Source organism: Takifugu flavidus, chromosome 5 (assembly GCF_003711565.1).
Source record: "Takifugu flavidus isolate HTHZ2018 chromosome 5, ASM371156v2, whole genome shotgun sequence".
Taxonomy (NCBI): domain Eukaryota; kingdom Metazoa; phylum Chordata; class Actinopteri; order Tetraodontiformes; family Tetraodontidae; genus Takifugu; species Takifugu flavidus.
In genome coordinates this window covers 9,245,734-9,262,386 of record NC_079524.1, presented here as the reverse complement: position 1 = coordinate 9,262,386, position 16,653 = coordinate 9,245,734, and the positions used below count along the sequence as shown (strand labels likewise).

Sequence of the window (16,653 nt, the reverse complement as noted above, 5' to 3'; positions counted from 1 at the left end):
ACTTTGGTGGCTCAACAACAGAATCAACTGGAGCTTCTAGAGCTACACTGATTCTTTTTTCCCTGTTTCTGCATCGATTTTACTGCTCTGACCAGTGGCCTTAACTGTCCCTTCGACCTCAGTGCAGTGTGTGTGTGTGTGTGTGCACGCGTGTGTGTGTGTGTGTGTGTGTGAGAGAGAGAGAGAGAAAATGAGAGAGAACTAGTGACCATTGCTTGTTCTCATTCATGAAGGAAAGCCTGCTGTCGGTCACCTTATGATACTTCCATCTCTTCTTATCACTAATTCATTCTGTCTATCTGTCCTTGCCCCCCCCACACACCCCCACCCCCTCTCCTTCCCCTCTCTCTCCTCTCTTTCACTCTCATTCACTTTCCCAATCTTCATTTCCCAACTCCTCATCCCCTCCACAAGGTTATCACATGTCAACACCCAAAACATTGTGTGTGTGTGTGTGTGTGTGTGTGTGTGTGTGTGTGTGTGAGAGAGAGAGAGAGAGAGGAGAATTGGCAGATACCTAACTGTTGATGTGGTTCAGAGAGAGAAAAAAACAAAGACCAGACACACACACACACACACACAACACACACACACACACACCACACACGTGACACACACACCACACACACACACACACACACACTCAAGTCTTCACACAATCTACCCCAGAATGGTTTTTGTCAGCTGGATTACATCAGGTCAGAATCTGACTGGGAATCTGTTCGTACCCAGCATGCGCTCTCTTGCTCTCTCTCTCTCTCTTTCTCACACACACACACACACACACACACACACACTCACATGCAAGAGCGCTGTCTTCTCTCTGCCCTCTGGCTAATTAATTTCCCAGATCAAGCGTGTCCCTCCATAAAGCCCCCCCACCCACCCTCTTTTCCCCGTGTCACACTCAATCTGTTCCCCCTCTCTCCCGTGTCTCTCAGCAGAGCCTGGCTCCTCTCACTTCTCCCGGCCTGTGATTGAACGAGATGCCAGGGCACAAAACATCACTTTGCAGAACCTCTCCTTTTTTTCTCTGTTTATCTGTTTATCCGGGCTAAAAAGTATCACCAGTCTAAGTCAAGTGACGGTCTGCACGCCATGTCCCCTGTTCTCACGGCTTTTAAATGGCTAATCCGGTGCGTGGCCTCCTGCATTAGTTGTGCAACGCCGCATGACCCCGGCGGCTGTTTGTGGAGGTACTTAAAGACGAGCACGTTGTTTGTTAATCAGTGAGTGAGGCTAATGCTCGACCAGGTCAGCAGTACATCAAAGGGCTTCAATGGTCCCATATCTCAACCCTCCCGTGAGAATTTTAAACAAACCGCGAGCATTCGTAGTTTTAACCACAGAACCACGGAGGCAAAAACTGTTTACATTTAAGTTTACGTCCCCTGAAAGTGGCCCGGACGGCCGATAGGACGGCTTTTCCTTTGGTTCGAGGGATAAAGCAGCGCATTAGCAAGGGCGGGAATCTACCGTCTCTGGAACCCATCAGCTGCAACCAGACGTTTTTTTCCCCCTGCAGCCGAATTTACACATGCGCGCACGTTTCATGGTGACTCTTAACCTCACCCCGTCACTTCTGGCGTAAGCACTCATTCTTCATCAGCGGCTGAAATACGGCGTCTAAGGTTGCAGCGGGCAGCCAGGGGGACGACTTCAGAGCGATGAGATAGCCGTAATGGCGTGCCGTCATTTAGTAGAATGTAATAAGCGAATATCTAATAAGCCTGTAAAAGATGCTTAACCCCAGAAGCCCGGGGGTCAGGCGCAGAGATAGCAGAATAAACTGATTAAGGCCAGCATCTTCTCACATTGCGGTTATTACGGCACTGACCAACTCCTGACCCCTCCGTGGGAGTGTGGCTAACATCCCCCTGAACCGCTTCTGTGTTTGGAGGAATGCAGTATTTATGAGGGCCGTCGGCAGCCCCCCCCCGCCCGATCCGGGAGGGTTGGAAATGAGTCGTCGGACAGTGGAGGCCACGGTGCTCCACCGCGGAGTGATTTTTGCCTCCTGAGTTGAAAGAAGTCCGATGTGATGATGAGAGAGAGAGCGCAGAGATGCCACGAGGAGGAGCGGCCCTTCAGAACATCTGTTGGCTGACTCACACGACAGGGAACCGGCCCAAATCTCCGGAGATAGTTTAACTTTTAGGCTCGGAATTGGGATCGCCACTTGTCAGATAACAGACGGACAGAACGAGCGTCTTAAATGAACAGCATCTTTGATTTAAAACTGTCTTTATCTCCTCACTTCTTTTCCTCAGAAACGCTGGAATGTGCGGCCCCCACATCCAATTTTTTTTTCAGTTTTATTACCCTAAATATCTCCAGAAAAGCTGCTCACGTGTTTTTCATTGGAATACCTGACCGATGGCGCTTCTCTAACAGGGGGAACAGAAGCATTTGACTTTGGTTAAAAGGTTTTAAAAGGGTTTTTTCCCCCCCTGAAAGCTCCTCTCCTTCCCACACGTAGCTAAAGATTTCCATTTGCCACTGGCACTAACTGGAGTTTACAGTCCCCGGACAGAAGATTAAAGGGAGACGGGGAGAGGCAGAGTGTGGCGGGCGCGAGCCCGTAATGGTGATCAGATGAACACGTTAACGGAGGGCTGAAAAAGTCTAAACAGCCTCACACTCGGCTCCTCCTGGAAGAGTCTTGACTCTTCAGCTAACTAGCTTAAAAGCTTCAGAACACGGCATTTGTGCTTACTTTTCCATGTTCCGTCTTCCCTCATATGGTGTAACGGGTCCTTTTTAAGGTCCAGAGTGTGTTTTTCACTCATTCAGGCCCTTGTGATGGTTTCGGTGCACGTGTGAGTGGGTCATCAGGACCCAGTCGCACCTGTTGGCTACCTTCCTTCCTCTTTAAACTGGACGAAACTAGATTCGGGGAAAAAGGAAATAGAGCGGGTTCTGGTGCCGGGGTCAGTTAACTGTGAAGCTGTTCTCAGAAAAATCCCATTGTAGAGGCGGGGGTTGGGTGTGTGTGTGCGTGTGTGTGTGTGTGTGTGTGTGTGTGTGTGTGTTGGGGGGGCAGGAGTCACAGCGATATGTGTACTTTAACATGAGCAAGGTCTTAGTGCAGGAAATCAGATTTTGAGAGCATGTGATTGGATATGACAGAGGGAGAACAGAACAGGCACACACACACACACCACACACACACACACCATACAGTAAATCAGACAAACATGAGATTCTTCATTTTCTGGTTGTGTTGTTTAACTCTTCATGTAGGGAAGCGGCTTCTCTGGATGCTCCCCCCCCCGTTTCACTTTACATGAACCACTGTGTAGCTTCAAAGTCTGTGTGTTACTGCCTGTTTAACCATAATGCACCATTCTGCCTGACACACACACACACCACAGTATAAAAGAAACCACATGGAGCTCTGAGGGCCCACAGACATATATTACATATATTTGATACTGTACTAAAGACCCTGCCCTGCGAGTGTGTGCGTGTGTGTGCATGCATGCATGCAAAGCTCTGGCTACACATGAGGAGAACGATTAAATATAAAAACGCTGACTGTAAAGGCAGAAAATTATTAATTTCCTTTGTACCCTGAGTTTCTACCAAAAAAAAGAAGAAAGAAATGTGTTCTTTCAGCACAATTTGAAGCGCCAGCGTGTTTTTCCCTGCACAGCTGAGAAGACGGCTGTTGTGAAATTGGTTTGTACAAATGAGAAAACAGCGTCAGGGATAAGTGAGTGTTTGAAGGTGCTGTCAGAGGCTTCCTCCGTCTTTACCTTCCTCCTTTCATCCCGCTCTAATTCATCGCTCCTCCTCCCCCTCCCGCCCCACCCTCATTAGCGATGGCTGTGAGAGAGCGCGGAACAAAGCTCGGGACGCGCCAATCGATGAGCGAGCAGCGCTATCAATCGACTGGCGGAGCGCAGGTCCACTCAATCTGCCCCACAATTGATGGGGCAGAGATTGATGGGGAAGATTGTCGCGTCTTTGCCGGCGCATTGATGCGGCGGCGCGCGTCTCGATCGGCGCTCGGACACAGAAGATTTTTATCTCGCCTTGTTTACTAATTGTGCATTTTAATTTGCGCCCCGAATAAACTGTGTCAGCCGTGTTTGGCGTGTTTCTGTGTACTGTTAGCAGGTGTAACGGGTGGCCATTTTTGTTTATGGGTCGTGTGTGAGTGTGTGTGTGTGTGTGTGTGTGTGTCACCACTGGCCTGATGATTTGCCGTGAATCCATGCAGATTGCCTGTGTCTCTCTGGGAGGGCCATGCTGTCACATTTGTATGAGGAAGGTTATCAGGCTAACACTTTCTCCCCCCCCCCCCCCTCCACTCCCCCCCACCTCGCCCCTCATGTGTCCACAGCTCTGATAGCCATCGGCCAGTACAGCAGCACCATCGAGACCGTGGACGCCGGCTGGTGTAAGGACATCACGGACCAGGGAGCCACTCAGATCGCGCAGAGCAGCAAGTCTCTGCGTTACCTGGGCCTCATGAGGTGCGACAAGGTAAGGAGGAGCTTACAGAGAAGCCTCCTTCAGGTGAGAGTCACCTGTGTCTGGACAGAGGAGTGCAGAACGGGCCCTCAGCAGGAGGATCCACCCGTGTGAGGCTGATCCTGCTCAAGGTTGCTTCTTGTTTATTGGCTTTGGTTCTGGGGGTCTGTGAAGCACCTAGAAACATTCCCAGAAGGACACCAGGTGTTAGGTGACCCGGGTTTTATAGAGGAAACGGCAACGGCGGTCACTCACTGAAGACATACAGTTGAGCAGGCGGTGCCTCGGGTCTCGTCTTAAGCGGAGCTGGTTACCGACAGGGAGCTCTAAACAGGAGTTCTGCAGCGTAAATCCTTGCACTGCACTCCAGCAGCGATTTAAAACCAGACATGGATTTGGTGTTTATGCTCGCTCAAGTGAGTGTTTAGAGTGTGAGGGAGAGTGAGTTTAATCCACCCGCCACGTTTGTTGTCCCCGTGCTGTAACTGCACACCCCCAGTTTACTGTTTGCATATTTGAGTGTGGATGAGAACTCATTTTTACTGTTGTTGGCGTCCCAGCACCAACGAGTGAAATTCAGGCAAATCCTCAGGTAAAAATGTCCTAACTTCTATCTATAAACACACGTGTCGAATATGTGTGTTTTTTCACCATCTTTCTCACACCTATCGAGTCTCGAGACATTGATAAGACGAGATGTGTCAGTTTCATTTTTAGCCCCGCCCACCTAACAGCAGTGGGGCGGGGTTAGCTCAGAGATGTTCGTGGACTGATGTTACACACACACACACACACACACACATACAGATGTTACATTTGGGTTTTTTGGACAGAGAAACTGAAAAGCTCTCCGGTGGAAGTCGAGTTTGGCGCTGAAGCAAGAAGGAGGAGAGCCTTTGCCTCGGCGTCGGGCCCTTCGGCGGGTGGGGAACTCATCACTTTTATACCTTCATTATAAAATCAGCCACATCAGTATGTCGCGGCCTCCAGGTTGACCTTATGGATTTCTCTGATAAAAATGCCTTCCCAGAGATCGTTAAGCATGGCGAGAACGCCGCTGTATCATATTTATCTATTTGTACTGTAATAAAATTAAAACGTATGAGGGTCTGGCAGTGACCCCATACGTAAGGTTTCAGTGATGGAGCGCCGCTCTCGGTTCACATTAGCGGGGACATGAATGTGTATCTATCATATTTATCTGGGAGTAATAAAGAGTAACTGCATTACATAGCAGGTGATGACTTAGATTCCATTTTCATTTAGTTTTCCCTCCCCGGCTCCAGTGACTCTGTGACCCAGCGATCGATATCTACAGCCTCGCTAATAAAAATCGGTTCTGCGACGACCCACATATTTACTGGAATTACATTTCTTTTTTTCTTCAGCACTCTGCGCCGCGGCCTTGGGAAACAACAGCTCTGCCCATCACGCCGCTCTCGTTCCTCCAGCCATCTCTCTCTTCAGACATGATGACCGTACTCGTGATTTCGCCCGAGGATGGAATGATAAATAATTAGTCTCCCTTTGCCCTGAAGGGGGGTGGGGGGGTGGGATGACATAGCTAAATAAAGAAATAATTGGTGTTATTAGACTGGTAATGGAGCATGAAGAGAAGATTTTGACAGTTTCCAAGGTGAGGTACATTTGCGCCTCCAACTTTGGGAATTCATTTGCTTCATGCAGGCCTCTTCATCCAACCGCTACTGTGTGTGTGTGGTTGGGGGGGAAGGTGTGGTGGTACGAGTGTGTTGGGTGCGCGTGGGGAAAGGCCGCCCGCAGCAGCATCTTTTCTGCGTTGCTTCTGATGTTGTTTTTCATCAGCTTATGGAGAGAGACCGTCAGATGAGGTCAGGCTCCAGGGGGAGGCAGAGAGAGGGATGGGGCTAATTCAGGGTTTCCTCGGAGTGGAAGGAATAAACCAAAACAGGTTGTTTACCGAGGTCACGCTGAAAAGAGGCGCCGCCGAGACCGTTATGGAGGCAGAAAGGTGAGAAGCGGGGAAGGATCAGGGGGGAGCGTGGGCAGCCCTGAGCAAGGTCAGCCTCCTTCTCAGCTCCACGAGGTCCCAACGTGATGAGGATCTGGTGGAAATGACTCTGTTACAGCGCTTTTGTTTAACGGAGGGAAAAAATGTGTCTCATTTTAATCAACCACAGGAGAAGACTATGAATCATCCATAGAAGGAAGTGAGCACAGGCTCTTACAGGAGAACATGTTCTCCAGGACTCTTGTTTAGGTCTATTATCTTATTTAGCTCCATATTTTGCCGAAAATAAATGCAGGCAAACTGTGTCTGGAACCGGCCTGTTGGATTTCGAAGAGATTAATGACTTCAAAATCATTGTGTTGATGTGCCTGACACTTGTTACACACACAGCTGCGGTAAATACTGCAGAAGAAGAAGCCTCTCGTCCTGTGGACCACCATCGTTCAGGGTTGGATGAGCCAGTGGTCTATTGCAGACTGTTGTCTTCGAACAACATCTCCTGTTAGCACACATAGATTATGCCCTGTGGGTTTTGATTTGCCATAGTTTGACATTGCTCTTTTATGTTAGCTTACCTCCAGGATGTACACACTTGAGCCGTCCCGGTATTTAGCCATCAACTAACGGCCCTCCGAGCTAACATCTTGTAGCAGCGAGGTCACTGACGGTGGCCCCAATCTGAGATGATTTTATTTACCATTCAGCCATGAATGTTTGAACAGTGGAAATAAATTGTTGTACACACTGGCACGCAGTGTTCCTTTTATCAAGTGGTTATTTCTCTTAAGGGAAACGCTGACAGTGTTTTGGACTTATTACAAGCGCTGGAGAGTTAATATTTCCCTTACAAGGAGTTTACTTGGTTTCCATTCAGGATGTGTATGCTGCAGGAATGAAGTGCAAACATCTCGTTAGTGTGACAGCATCGCGTTAACAAACAGGCCTTTTCCCCCTCGTTTAGGGCTTAGCCAACACGTCGGCTAGCCTATTTGTCACCAACTTATATACACTGTGAATGAATGTTCGGCTGATGGGCGCAGCGCAGTAAAAGGGCTTCCCGTCCTTTCCTCTTGTCTGGAAACGGGTTTTTCAGCGCGGTGTGGCGATGACGCGGACACGCTCCGCCGGCCCTCTCTGAACCATCAGCATAGCTGTCACTTTGTTTGAAAACGGCAACGTTTTCAAGCTCATCTGAGCGTCGCAGCCGCTAAAAGTTCATTTAGGACCTGTTAACAGGATCCGTCGGACCCTCCTGATGGAGCTTTGGAAAGGATCAGGTTGCCCGGTGTTGTTTACACAAAGCTCTTTTCATGCTGTCCTACACATGTACAGATTTATATGAAGAATGTTCTATAATTATCTGGGCTGTAAACTATAAAGTGCGTATTTTTAAACTCAGAAATGTGCCGCTTGTTCCCAAATGTCTCTCTGGGGAATTTTCCCAGTGGATGCGTTGGCTCACTGTGCATCTTCTTCAAAAGGATTCTTGTGATATGGTGTTAATGCAGTTCATAATGGAGCATTCAATTCTGAACCCCCCCTACCCGCATGCTTTGGCAAATGGCGCGCTCCGCCTGGCCCTTATGATTACACCCCGCTGCCCTCCGGGCGAATGACTCTCGTTCTGACACAGCCGAGGAATCCGACTGATCCAGACACCCAAATATAATCAAATAAATGCCAGACTCATGACGGCGAGAGAAAAAGCTTTAATCCTCACAACCGTTTTTCCCTCCGTGTCTGGTGTCGCGGCCCCGTCGCTCCGGTGTTAAATACGAAGGCGTCTCTTCGGGATTTTGCCAAACTCACACATTTATGTCACTGTTGTACCTAATTTATGGCGGATCTTTAATGACATCCAGTATTTGGTCCCAACGTCTTATGTTGACGTTGCCTTTCTAAGTTGTCTGTCGTCTACATTGAGTTGCCCCGCCCCCCCTTCCCGGCATTTGCAGCCTTCATCCTCCTCTGATGTATCACGATAGGGAATTATTAATCCAACCTGGCCTCAGCGGGACACTGAAACGTTTTCCCAGCCCACCTAAACGCACCCTGGTGCTCTCATCATCAGCTCCATTCCTTCTTGTTACCTCTGCGTCCACATCTGTTCAACCCCCCCCCCCACACACACACACACACACACGCACGCACACACTTCTCGACTTCGTTAGAGGGATAACAAATGGCCACTTCAGGTTGCGAACGGGAGAAGAGGGAACAAAGTTATCCAGTCAGCATGAATCTGGACTGGAGGAGTAATGACTCCGCCCCCTTCAGGGACAGCTGGGAGACGTGGAAGAGCGGTCATGCTAATGGAGGATCTGATCCAGGCGAACAGGAAGTAAAGTTAACGGCGGTTTGAAAATGAAATGAGAGAAGAATGTGGCCGCTCTCTCACAAGTGTTCCGTGTAAGCAGTTTAAAAGTAAGCTCTCATTACCTGAGCAGGTACGAGCGCCGCCGGGGCCCCCGGGCAGACGTACGAGAGGGGCCTTGTTAAAAGAACAGACATCACAATCAATACGGTGGTTCCGCCGCCTCATCCAGCTGCCAGGGACCGTACGCAGATAGGCACGACGCGGCAATTTGCAGACATAAACAAGGACCTAATTGTTGGGTGCCCCGAGGTTTCCAGCGAGGGAGGCGGAGATAAAAACAAGTTAGAAGCTGTTTTAAGTCTCGTTTAGGAAATGGGATTTGGGAAGTGGAGGGGAAACTTTTCTCTGATGGCTGTCGGCGTGATGGGAGGGGCATGAAGGGACTGGGGGGGGAAGCTGGGACGCTGCCATGAAGTGAGAGGAAGTCATTTACTGTTTGTGTGTCTTTGGCGTATTGACGGGGCTTCGCCCGAGTATCGGGGGGTGGATCGCTCGTCATCCAAGAAGGGGCCAAAGACGGAGCCCCCCCAGTGACCGGACCCCGACCAGACACCGATAACCTCACCCATCTGTCCTCTCTGCTTCCTGCCTCTCTAACCCTTCTCTATGCAAGGACAGTCGAGGTTATTGGGACTTTGGATGCAGCGCACATCGTTTGTTCATCCCGTGCTGTTTGCTCAACGCGATGGAGGTCAACATAATCTGGCGGAGGCGAGGGCGGGCGGGGGGAAGGGGGGGCGACGTGTAATGTTTGGGCTAACGCTTTTGCCCAATACGTATTTTCCTGTATTTCGGTGCCCCTGTGTGAGAGTGCAGGCCGGGGCTCTCCATGGCTTTGAAGAATTCCTTTTTTCATCACAAACCAGCCATGGAATTCAGAGAGGAAGTGGAAATGGGGTTTCCAGTTGACAGGAAGTTGATTGATTGGAGTGGAAAAACTGGGAGGAAGGGTAAACGGAACCTGATACCAAAATCTGTGTGGTTCAAAGTTCACACTCATCTGAATCTAAACTGTTACTACCCCCCCCCCCCAGTCGCACCAGGAAAAAATAAAACCACAGTAGCTCAGCTGTGACATTTCAGGAATTCTGCCACCGTTTGACCTTCAATAAGCTTCTAAGGAATTTTCTACTGTGTGTGTGTGTGTGTGTGTGCGTGTGTGTGTGTGTGTGTGCTCACATTTACTACATATCAAGTACCAAAATACTTATTCTACTGGTAAAGTGGGGCCAGTTTGCTGAGCCGCAGAACTTTAAAGGACCGTTTGAGGGTCCAGACGTGGTTTGGAGGGAGCCGTATAGAGCTGGGAATGGTCCTCACAACTCCGAAAGGAAGTTTGAGCCCTCAGTCCTGAATATTTCGGCCTTTTCCCCCTCATGTTCTGTGTCAGTTGAGAGCTTTTGAAGAACAAGCCGCTGCATGGGTCGTAGATCAGCCGTAGATCAGTGACGGGTTACAAACTGTCCTCAACACGTCTCATCGCAGTCGGACCGAGCGGCGGAATGTTGAAACGTCGGCTCAGACAGGCGGTCTCGTAGTAAATGAGCAGCAGTAATGGAGGTTATGAGCAATAAAGTTATGAAATTTTTAGTTTCTGTCAAATATTAAAAAGTAGATAATTCCTCTGTTTCAGAATATCTGAAGCCCCGCCCCCCCACCCTCCGTGTCAGGCAACACCTCCTGTGTTTGCTAGCCTTTATTGAGTTGTACCTGATGGATGTTAGCTCTGGTAATGCTTCTTTTTCTGAGATTAACAAATAAATTGCGTAAAGCCTCTTGAGTTATGGAATGTTTTCCTCCAGCCTGCAGAGATAAGGAGGCCGGTGCCCTGGGAGAGCTCTCGCAGAGCCCCGTTCACATTCTTTTACTTACTTTTGTCACGCGTGATGGAGTGCGGGCTGTACAAAGCCGGCGTTCTCTGACCCTGTTGTGTGGAGCCCCCGTTCCTCCGTGCGCGCTCGGATGCTGCGCAGGGACGAGGCTCTCTTTGAAAAGCACATTCAGAGACGCGCGGCAGACTCCTGTGACGGCTGCTCGACTCTCTGAGACTAAATCAAACTGTTTGAGCTCCGGATTTTCTCCAGCGAGAATCAGTCTAATTCTTAAGCTCCTGGACTATGGAGCGTCGGCATTGAGAGCGATAAATCCTTCAGAAGAAGTTTGTCGAGACCTATTTCCTACACTTCTTAAATACTCTGATTTATTTATTTATTCTTATGAGACATTTCCTGGAGATGGACGTCCTCATCTCTGCTTATCTGACCTCTCCTTTTTTCCTCTGAAGAACGCCATAAATCTGCCCTCCTTTGGTCCAGGCGTTTTCAAGATGCCTCTGACTCAGACCCGATGCGGCGCATTCCTGCTCTACCCAAACAGCCCTTGCAAACATTTAGCCCAAATGTATTTACCCGTTGACTGATGCGCTCGGCACATGGAAGGAGACAGAGAACCGGCGTGTTTGTCTCCCTTTACGGCTTTATGGACCTGGACTCGCAATGGCTACCACATGGCCGATGAAGGGGAAAGAAGAGGAGAACCCTGCGTGAACCCCGCAGAATTTATGGGAGACAAAGAGGAAGTTGAAAAAAGAAAGCGTCTTTTTGTGAGGGCGGGTTTGCGGATCTGCTCTTTCGGGACGTCTGCATTCATATATTCTTTTCAATTCGGTGCAGACTCAGTCAGCCAGTTTGATATATTCAGATGGAGTCAAGGCCTTTTTATTTATCCCTCCACTTCCTAACCTCTCTCCCTCACTCCGTCCTTTCTTCCCATCCCCTGATTGCCGAGGGCTCTCCGAGGGCGGCCTCGCCATCATCGCCGCGGTATTATACGCACCTTTATGTTTATGTATCTGATTATTAATTTATGACCCTCTTCGTCTTTTCCCCTCTGGGCGTGTGAACTGATGCTGCATGAGTCATGTTTACGACGTGTTTTACTGTCGCTGCCTAACGGGGGAACGCCCAGCGCTCGCACCCACTGTATATTTTACATCGTGTACGAACGTTTGCATCAGAGTTTCAGCCTCCCCTTAAACGTGGGCCTGATAAAACCGGTCAGCAGCATTGAGTCACCATTATTTGATCCAGAAGTTGTCAGTCATTGCTCACGCACACACACACACACGCACGCAGGCACGCACGCAGGAGTCCACGTATACTGTAACGGTGTGTGTGAATAGCATTTGCCAAACATCATCTCAGATGTGCGTCGTTTTGTTCCCCCCCCTCTGTGGAGTCTGGCCGCAGCACATTCCCAGTCAGCACGTATTACGCCGCGCTCAGATCTACAGGGCAGCAACTTTGAAGTTCAAATGGGAGAAAATATCATAAGTACAGGCCTCACTCCAGATCCTGTAGCTGTGGCCGGGCCCCCAGATGCTCCTCAAAGATTAGAATCATCAGTGAGCGGTGATCTGCCTCTCCTGCACACTTGGCAGAGGAGGGGCGGCGGGATCACGACTGTACGCGCTGGGAGACGGAACAGCCAGAGCCATATATCTGAAACGCCATGCAGTCACCAGAGGCGCCATGGCCGTCTGATATCATTCCTGAGCATACGTTGCCCAGCAACAATTTTTAAATTCTAAGGCTTTTTTTTCTCTCTCCCCCAGCAACACACTTTCTCTGCACAACTGACTTGCAAAAATGGTCCGTTTGAAGAGGCCAGTGACACTCTCTCCGACGTGGTCGCCTCACCTGACACTAGAGGGTTTACAGAAGGTCGATTAGTTTCAGGTCGAGAATCCAAACAGACCGACGGGACGGGTATCGTGACTCGGACCTCCAGACGGCGCTAATCCTTTCACGACTCGTGATGTTGGAAATATTAGCAGACCTGGCCTGGACGTGTAAACCCACTGTTGGACAGAGCCGTGTGTTATTCCAACGTTATTCCTAATTTAAAATTATGAAATGCAAGAATTTTCATTTAATTTGGCTAAAGAGTCAATGCTAATCCTCTGAAAAGGACTAGCTTGTCTCCATACCTTATTATTACTATAAGGTATTATTATTATTGTATGTTGCTGTTACGGTGAAGAGTTGAGGGACTGATTGGTGGATGCCTCGTGTGTATCCTCAGCAAGCAAAGATTCATTAAATCAACATTAATGAATGTTTTGTCTCCCCATGACTTTGACAGGTCTACTATTCCAATCAGTTTTAATTGCGATTAAAGCTGATTAATGAGCTGGGGGATGTTTCATTTTCTTGGAGAATACTGCAGTCGATCTGATCAAGGCTCTCGGAGATTCGTCATTTCATCTCCTAATGAGGCTCAGTCAGGTGTCGTAACAGTCTGAACTCTTCCCTGAAGCAGACGGGAGCCACGCGTTAGCATCGCCGCGACGTTGACACGCGGCGTTTTCGGGGTTGCGGATCAGAGCTGAAGGTGCTCCGCAGGGGGAATCCAAGAGTCCGGATGGTTTCTGTTGCCTCTGCAGACTCCGGAGGCAGCCGAACCCGTGTTCCCACTCAGCGACTGGCTTCAGTTTGGAGGTGAAGGAGGAGGGTCGAACACAGGCGGCGCACACCTATGCATCCTCCATACAGCTCAGCACAGCTGCTTCTCAGCTTTTTTGCCCCCCCCTCGACGCCAACAGCTTTTTACCAAAAAAATGAAATAAATTAGACAGAAAATGGCGGCCAGACCAGCAGGCAGGGAAATCTTGGATATCAGACTTTCCTTCCGAGGAACGCCATCTTGGCCCACGAGCCGGCCGGAAATCTGCCGGCCGCTCTGTCACGCAGCCGCGTTGGTGTCGGACATGTGTGCGAGTGTTTATACGTCGCTTCCCCTGGAAAGTGTCAGGCACACGGGTGGGTCCAGGGGGGTCGCCTGTGGGTGGGTTGCGGTTAACCCCTGGAGCGCTCCGGGGTTACTCCGCGCCTGCTTTCTGTCAGATTCTCGGGCTTTCTCACTCTCGCGGCCTGACAGGGTGTTAGATTTGGGGGGAAAAGTGCAGGAGTGGCTATTAGCTGCTTGTCTTTCTGCTCCTCTGAGAGCAGAAAGGCTTCATTAGCTGAGTGAACTCAGCTGTTTTTGCTGCTGATGTGTTTGAGTGTGTGTGTGTGTGTGTGTGTGTGTGTGTGTGTGTGTGTGTGTGCTCCATCTTCTTCGTGGCCTGTCTTACATTTCAGTCGAACGCAGTTCACCAACGCATTAATCCGTGTTTACAGGCTGATACAGATGCTGACCATAAAGAATCCCATTTAAAGTCACTTTAAAATGGAATTTTTCTAAAAGTGCTTCAGATGTCTGACTTTAACGGCAGCACCGGCCGCGGTGCGACTGTCGCCGTTCCACCATAAAGACCAGGTGACCTGGTCCACAGCGCGGCTCATGTTGCCTTCCTGTCTGTGTTGTGCAGGTGAACGAGGAGACGGTGGAGAGGCTGGTGGTCCAGTACCCCCACATCGTTTTCAGCACGGTGATGCAGGACTGCAAGAGAACCCTGGAGAGAGCGTATCAGATGGGCTGGAGCCCCAACACGTCCAACACGTCGTAGCTTCTGCTGACACACACTCGCACGCACAAACAGACGGAGGCCCAGCTTGTGTACAGACACAAATTCACAGTATTTGCAGCTCGGCCGTGTTTGCCTCCCGTCTGCCGTTCAAACATGCATATCAGCACGCGCTCGCAGACGCCCGCCCCACCGCGGGATCCATTTAGAGCAGGTCTTTGTTCGAGTCGCACTGACTTCACACGCCGGCCGGAAACCTCGTTGCTGAGGTGTCGTCACCACCCTCGGCCGTATGACCGGTTCTGCTTCCATCCGGCCCAGGAGGCGTCAGCCGCGGAGCCAGTCCCCACGTGTGTCGCGGCCCGGTCTCCGGCGACGGTCACGGAACAGACTCCTCCTGCGACCACAATTTGTTTTAATGAGGAATTGAAAAGGGCTCGTCTCCCCCGCTCGGAGCTGATTCGCCCTCTGCGTTGCCTAATTCACCTCCAGACCGAACTCGGGGACAAAGACGGGGACGAGGAGGCGACACGTCTCAGCTCCGGTTGGGGAGACAGCCGAGCTGCTCTTCGTCTGACCTCATCCGAGGCCCGTTGGAATCTTCTCCCTGTCTGAACCATCTTCTGGATGATTGATAAGCACTTGTAGACCCGCCCGTGCGCCGAGGCCGCCGCCGCCCCTCCGTTTGAAGGGAGGAGCTCTCGCGAGGAAGGGACGACCCGTCCGAGAAGCGCTCGGATGCATGGCAGGGAATTCTTTTGTAAAAAAATCACAAATCCAAGTGCGGCCACTAAAATCTGAACCTTTAGCTGCCACAAGCGGTGGTCAGAATCGTCCATCTTTAGGAGCAACGTTGCTTTATTTAGGGATCAATGGGTCCGAACATCCACCAGGTAAGAGGAACCATCTCCTCCACCGTCATCATCGGATCAGCAGCCAGAAAACCGGCCGAGGATTTGAGAACCTTTATCAAAACCTGCTTTTTTTCTGTTCCACCGTATTCCCTTCCTTTGACCTCATATATAACGAAACACCCGGTGAGATTTACTGACCCTGTATTTTAAACCTGTACTTGTAATGTTGTCTATGTATTAATGCAATGAGGGGTTTATCTCACGTAGGATGGTGTAGGACTTAAGGAAAGCGCGCGTCTATAACCCAGTCAGTAGGTAGGAGCACATCGTCCTTCATGGATGCTACAGAAAAGTGCAGTTTAAGCTAATGCTAATCCCCAGGATGTTTTTCTATGGTTCTCAGCAACACATTCACTCAGATGTTCGGTTGCTGAGAATGTTTCTACAACATATAGATGCAATTATAAACGCATTCACTCTCCCCCTCGCTGGGATTTGTAGAATTTCACCGTTGGAGAGTTTCTCCCTCAGTCTGCTTTTCGTTCTCTCTCCCTTCTTTTTTTTTTTTTAAATCCTCATATGCACTTTTTTTCCCTCTGCTAGATGTTGACACACTTGATTCCTGATTTGTTAAGACCATAAATGACTGGATAAAGTTGAATAAAACACTACCGCTGCAACCTCCCCCCCCTGGTCTTTCCGTATGTGTGGGAGAGCGTTCCAAATGGGGGTAAGACACTTTTCTGCTCACTTTCTCCCGTCTGCAGGCTGCTACACATTTACACTCTTGTGTGTGTGAACATTAGGGGAATGCCGACTCTGAAGCCGCTCAAGTTTGCATCTGTATTCTCAGGACGGCTCATGAATACCAGCCAGTTTTCTCCTTGACCAGAAAGGGCCGTCGGAATACATGCGAGCGGCGTTCCGAAGCCTCTGTATTTTCAGAAATAAAGATGTTTTCCACAGAATTGACAGCGTCTTTTCTGCCGAGCGGAGTGACGGCGCCCGTCTGCGTTCCTGCGACAGCGCGCAAGGTCACATCTTTTGTCACAATCACAGAAGCGACGTGTCGGGGAAGAAATCACTCTGCCGCTGAAAGAGCTGCGACGCCGTCGCTCGGTGCGTCGCCCGATTTTGACAGCGTTCTTTCACATCTGCAAGCCAGAAGACGGGTCCACGGAGGGATCCCGAGGTTAGTCCGACCGGGAAAGATTCCCATCGACTTGGGTTTCCTGAGTGACGGCTAGGGGAGATTTATGGTCACATGATCTCATACAACACAGCCGACTCCCAGTCTGCTGTCGGATAAACTCTGTACATACAGGAATATCAGATCTGGATCAGCTTCCAAGTGAGTGACAACAGCAGGAATATTTTGAGATTCCGGATCAAGTCCAATCAGCGTCGATCGACCCTCGTTTGTTTTGCTTTCTGAGATCTCGTGTGGCCACTGTGACCTCGCGGGTCCAAAGGGGCATTGTGGTGT

General features: G+C 49.9%; 1 protein-coding gene across 3 annotated transcripts in view; it reads left to right on the top strand.

Annotated features, from left to right (window-relative positions):
* The window catches only part of fbxl17 (F-box and leucine-rich repeat protein 17), a 129,527-nt gene extending 113,392 nt beyond the window's left edge, over positions 1–16,135 (top strand). For 2 of the 3 annotated variants that reach the window (XM_057031964.1, XM_057031963.1), the window contains exons 10-11: positions 4,349–4,491; positions 14,218–16,135. In XM_057031964.1, the coding sequence (XP_056887944.1) occupies positions 4,349–4,491; positions 14,218–14,355 (281 nt within the window). In that variant the 3' untranslated portion in view covers positions 14,356–16,135. The remainder of the gene's footprint in view (positions 1–4,348; positions 4,492–14,217) is intronic. The other variant, XR_008950457.1, reaches the window with a different exon arrangement.
* Positions 16,136–16,653: the final 518 nt, after the last annotated feature.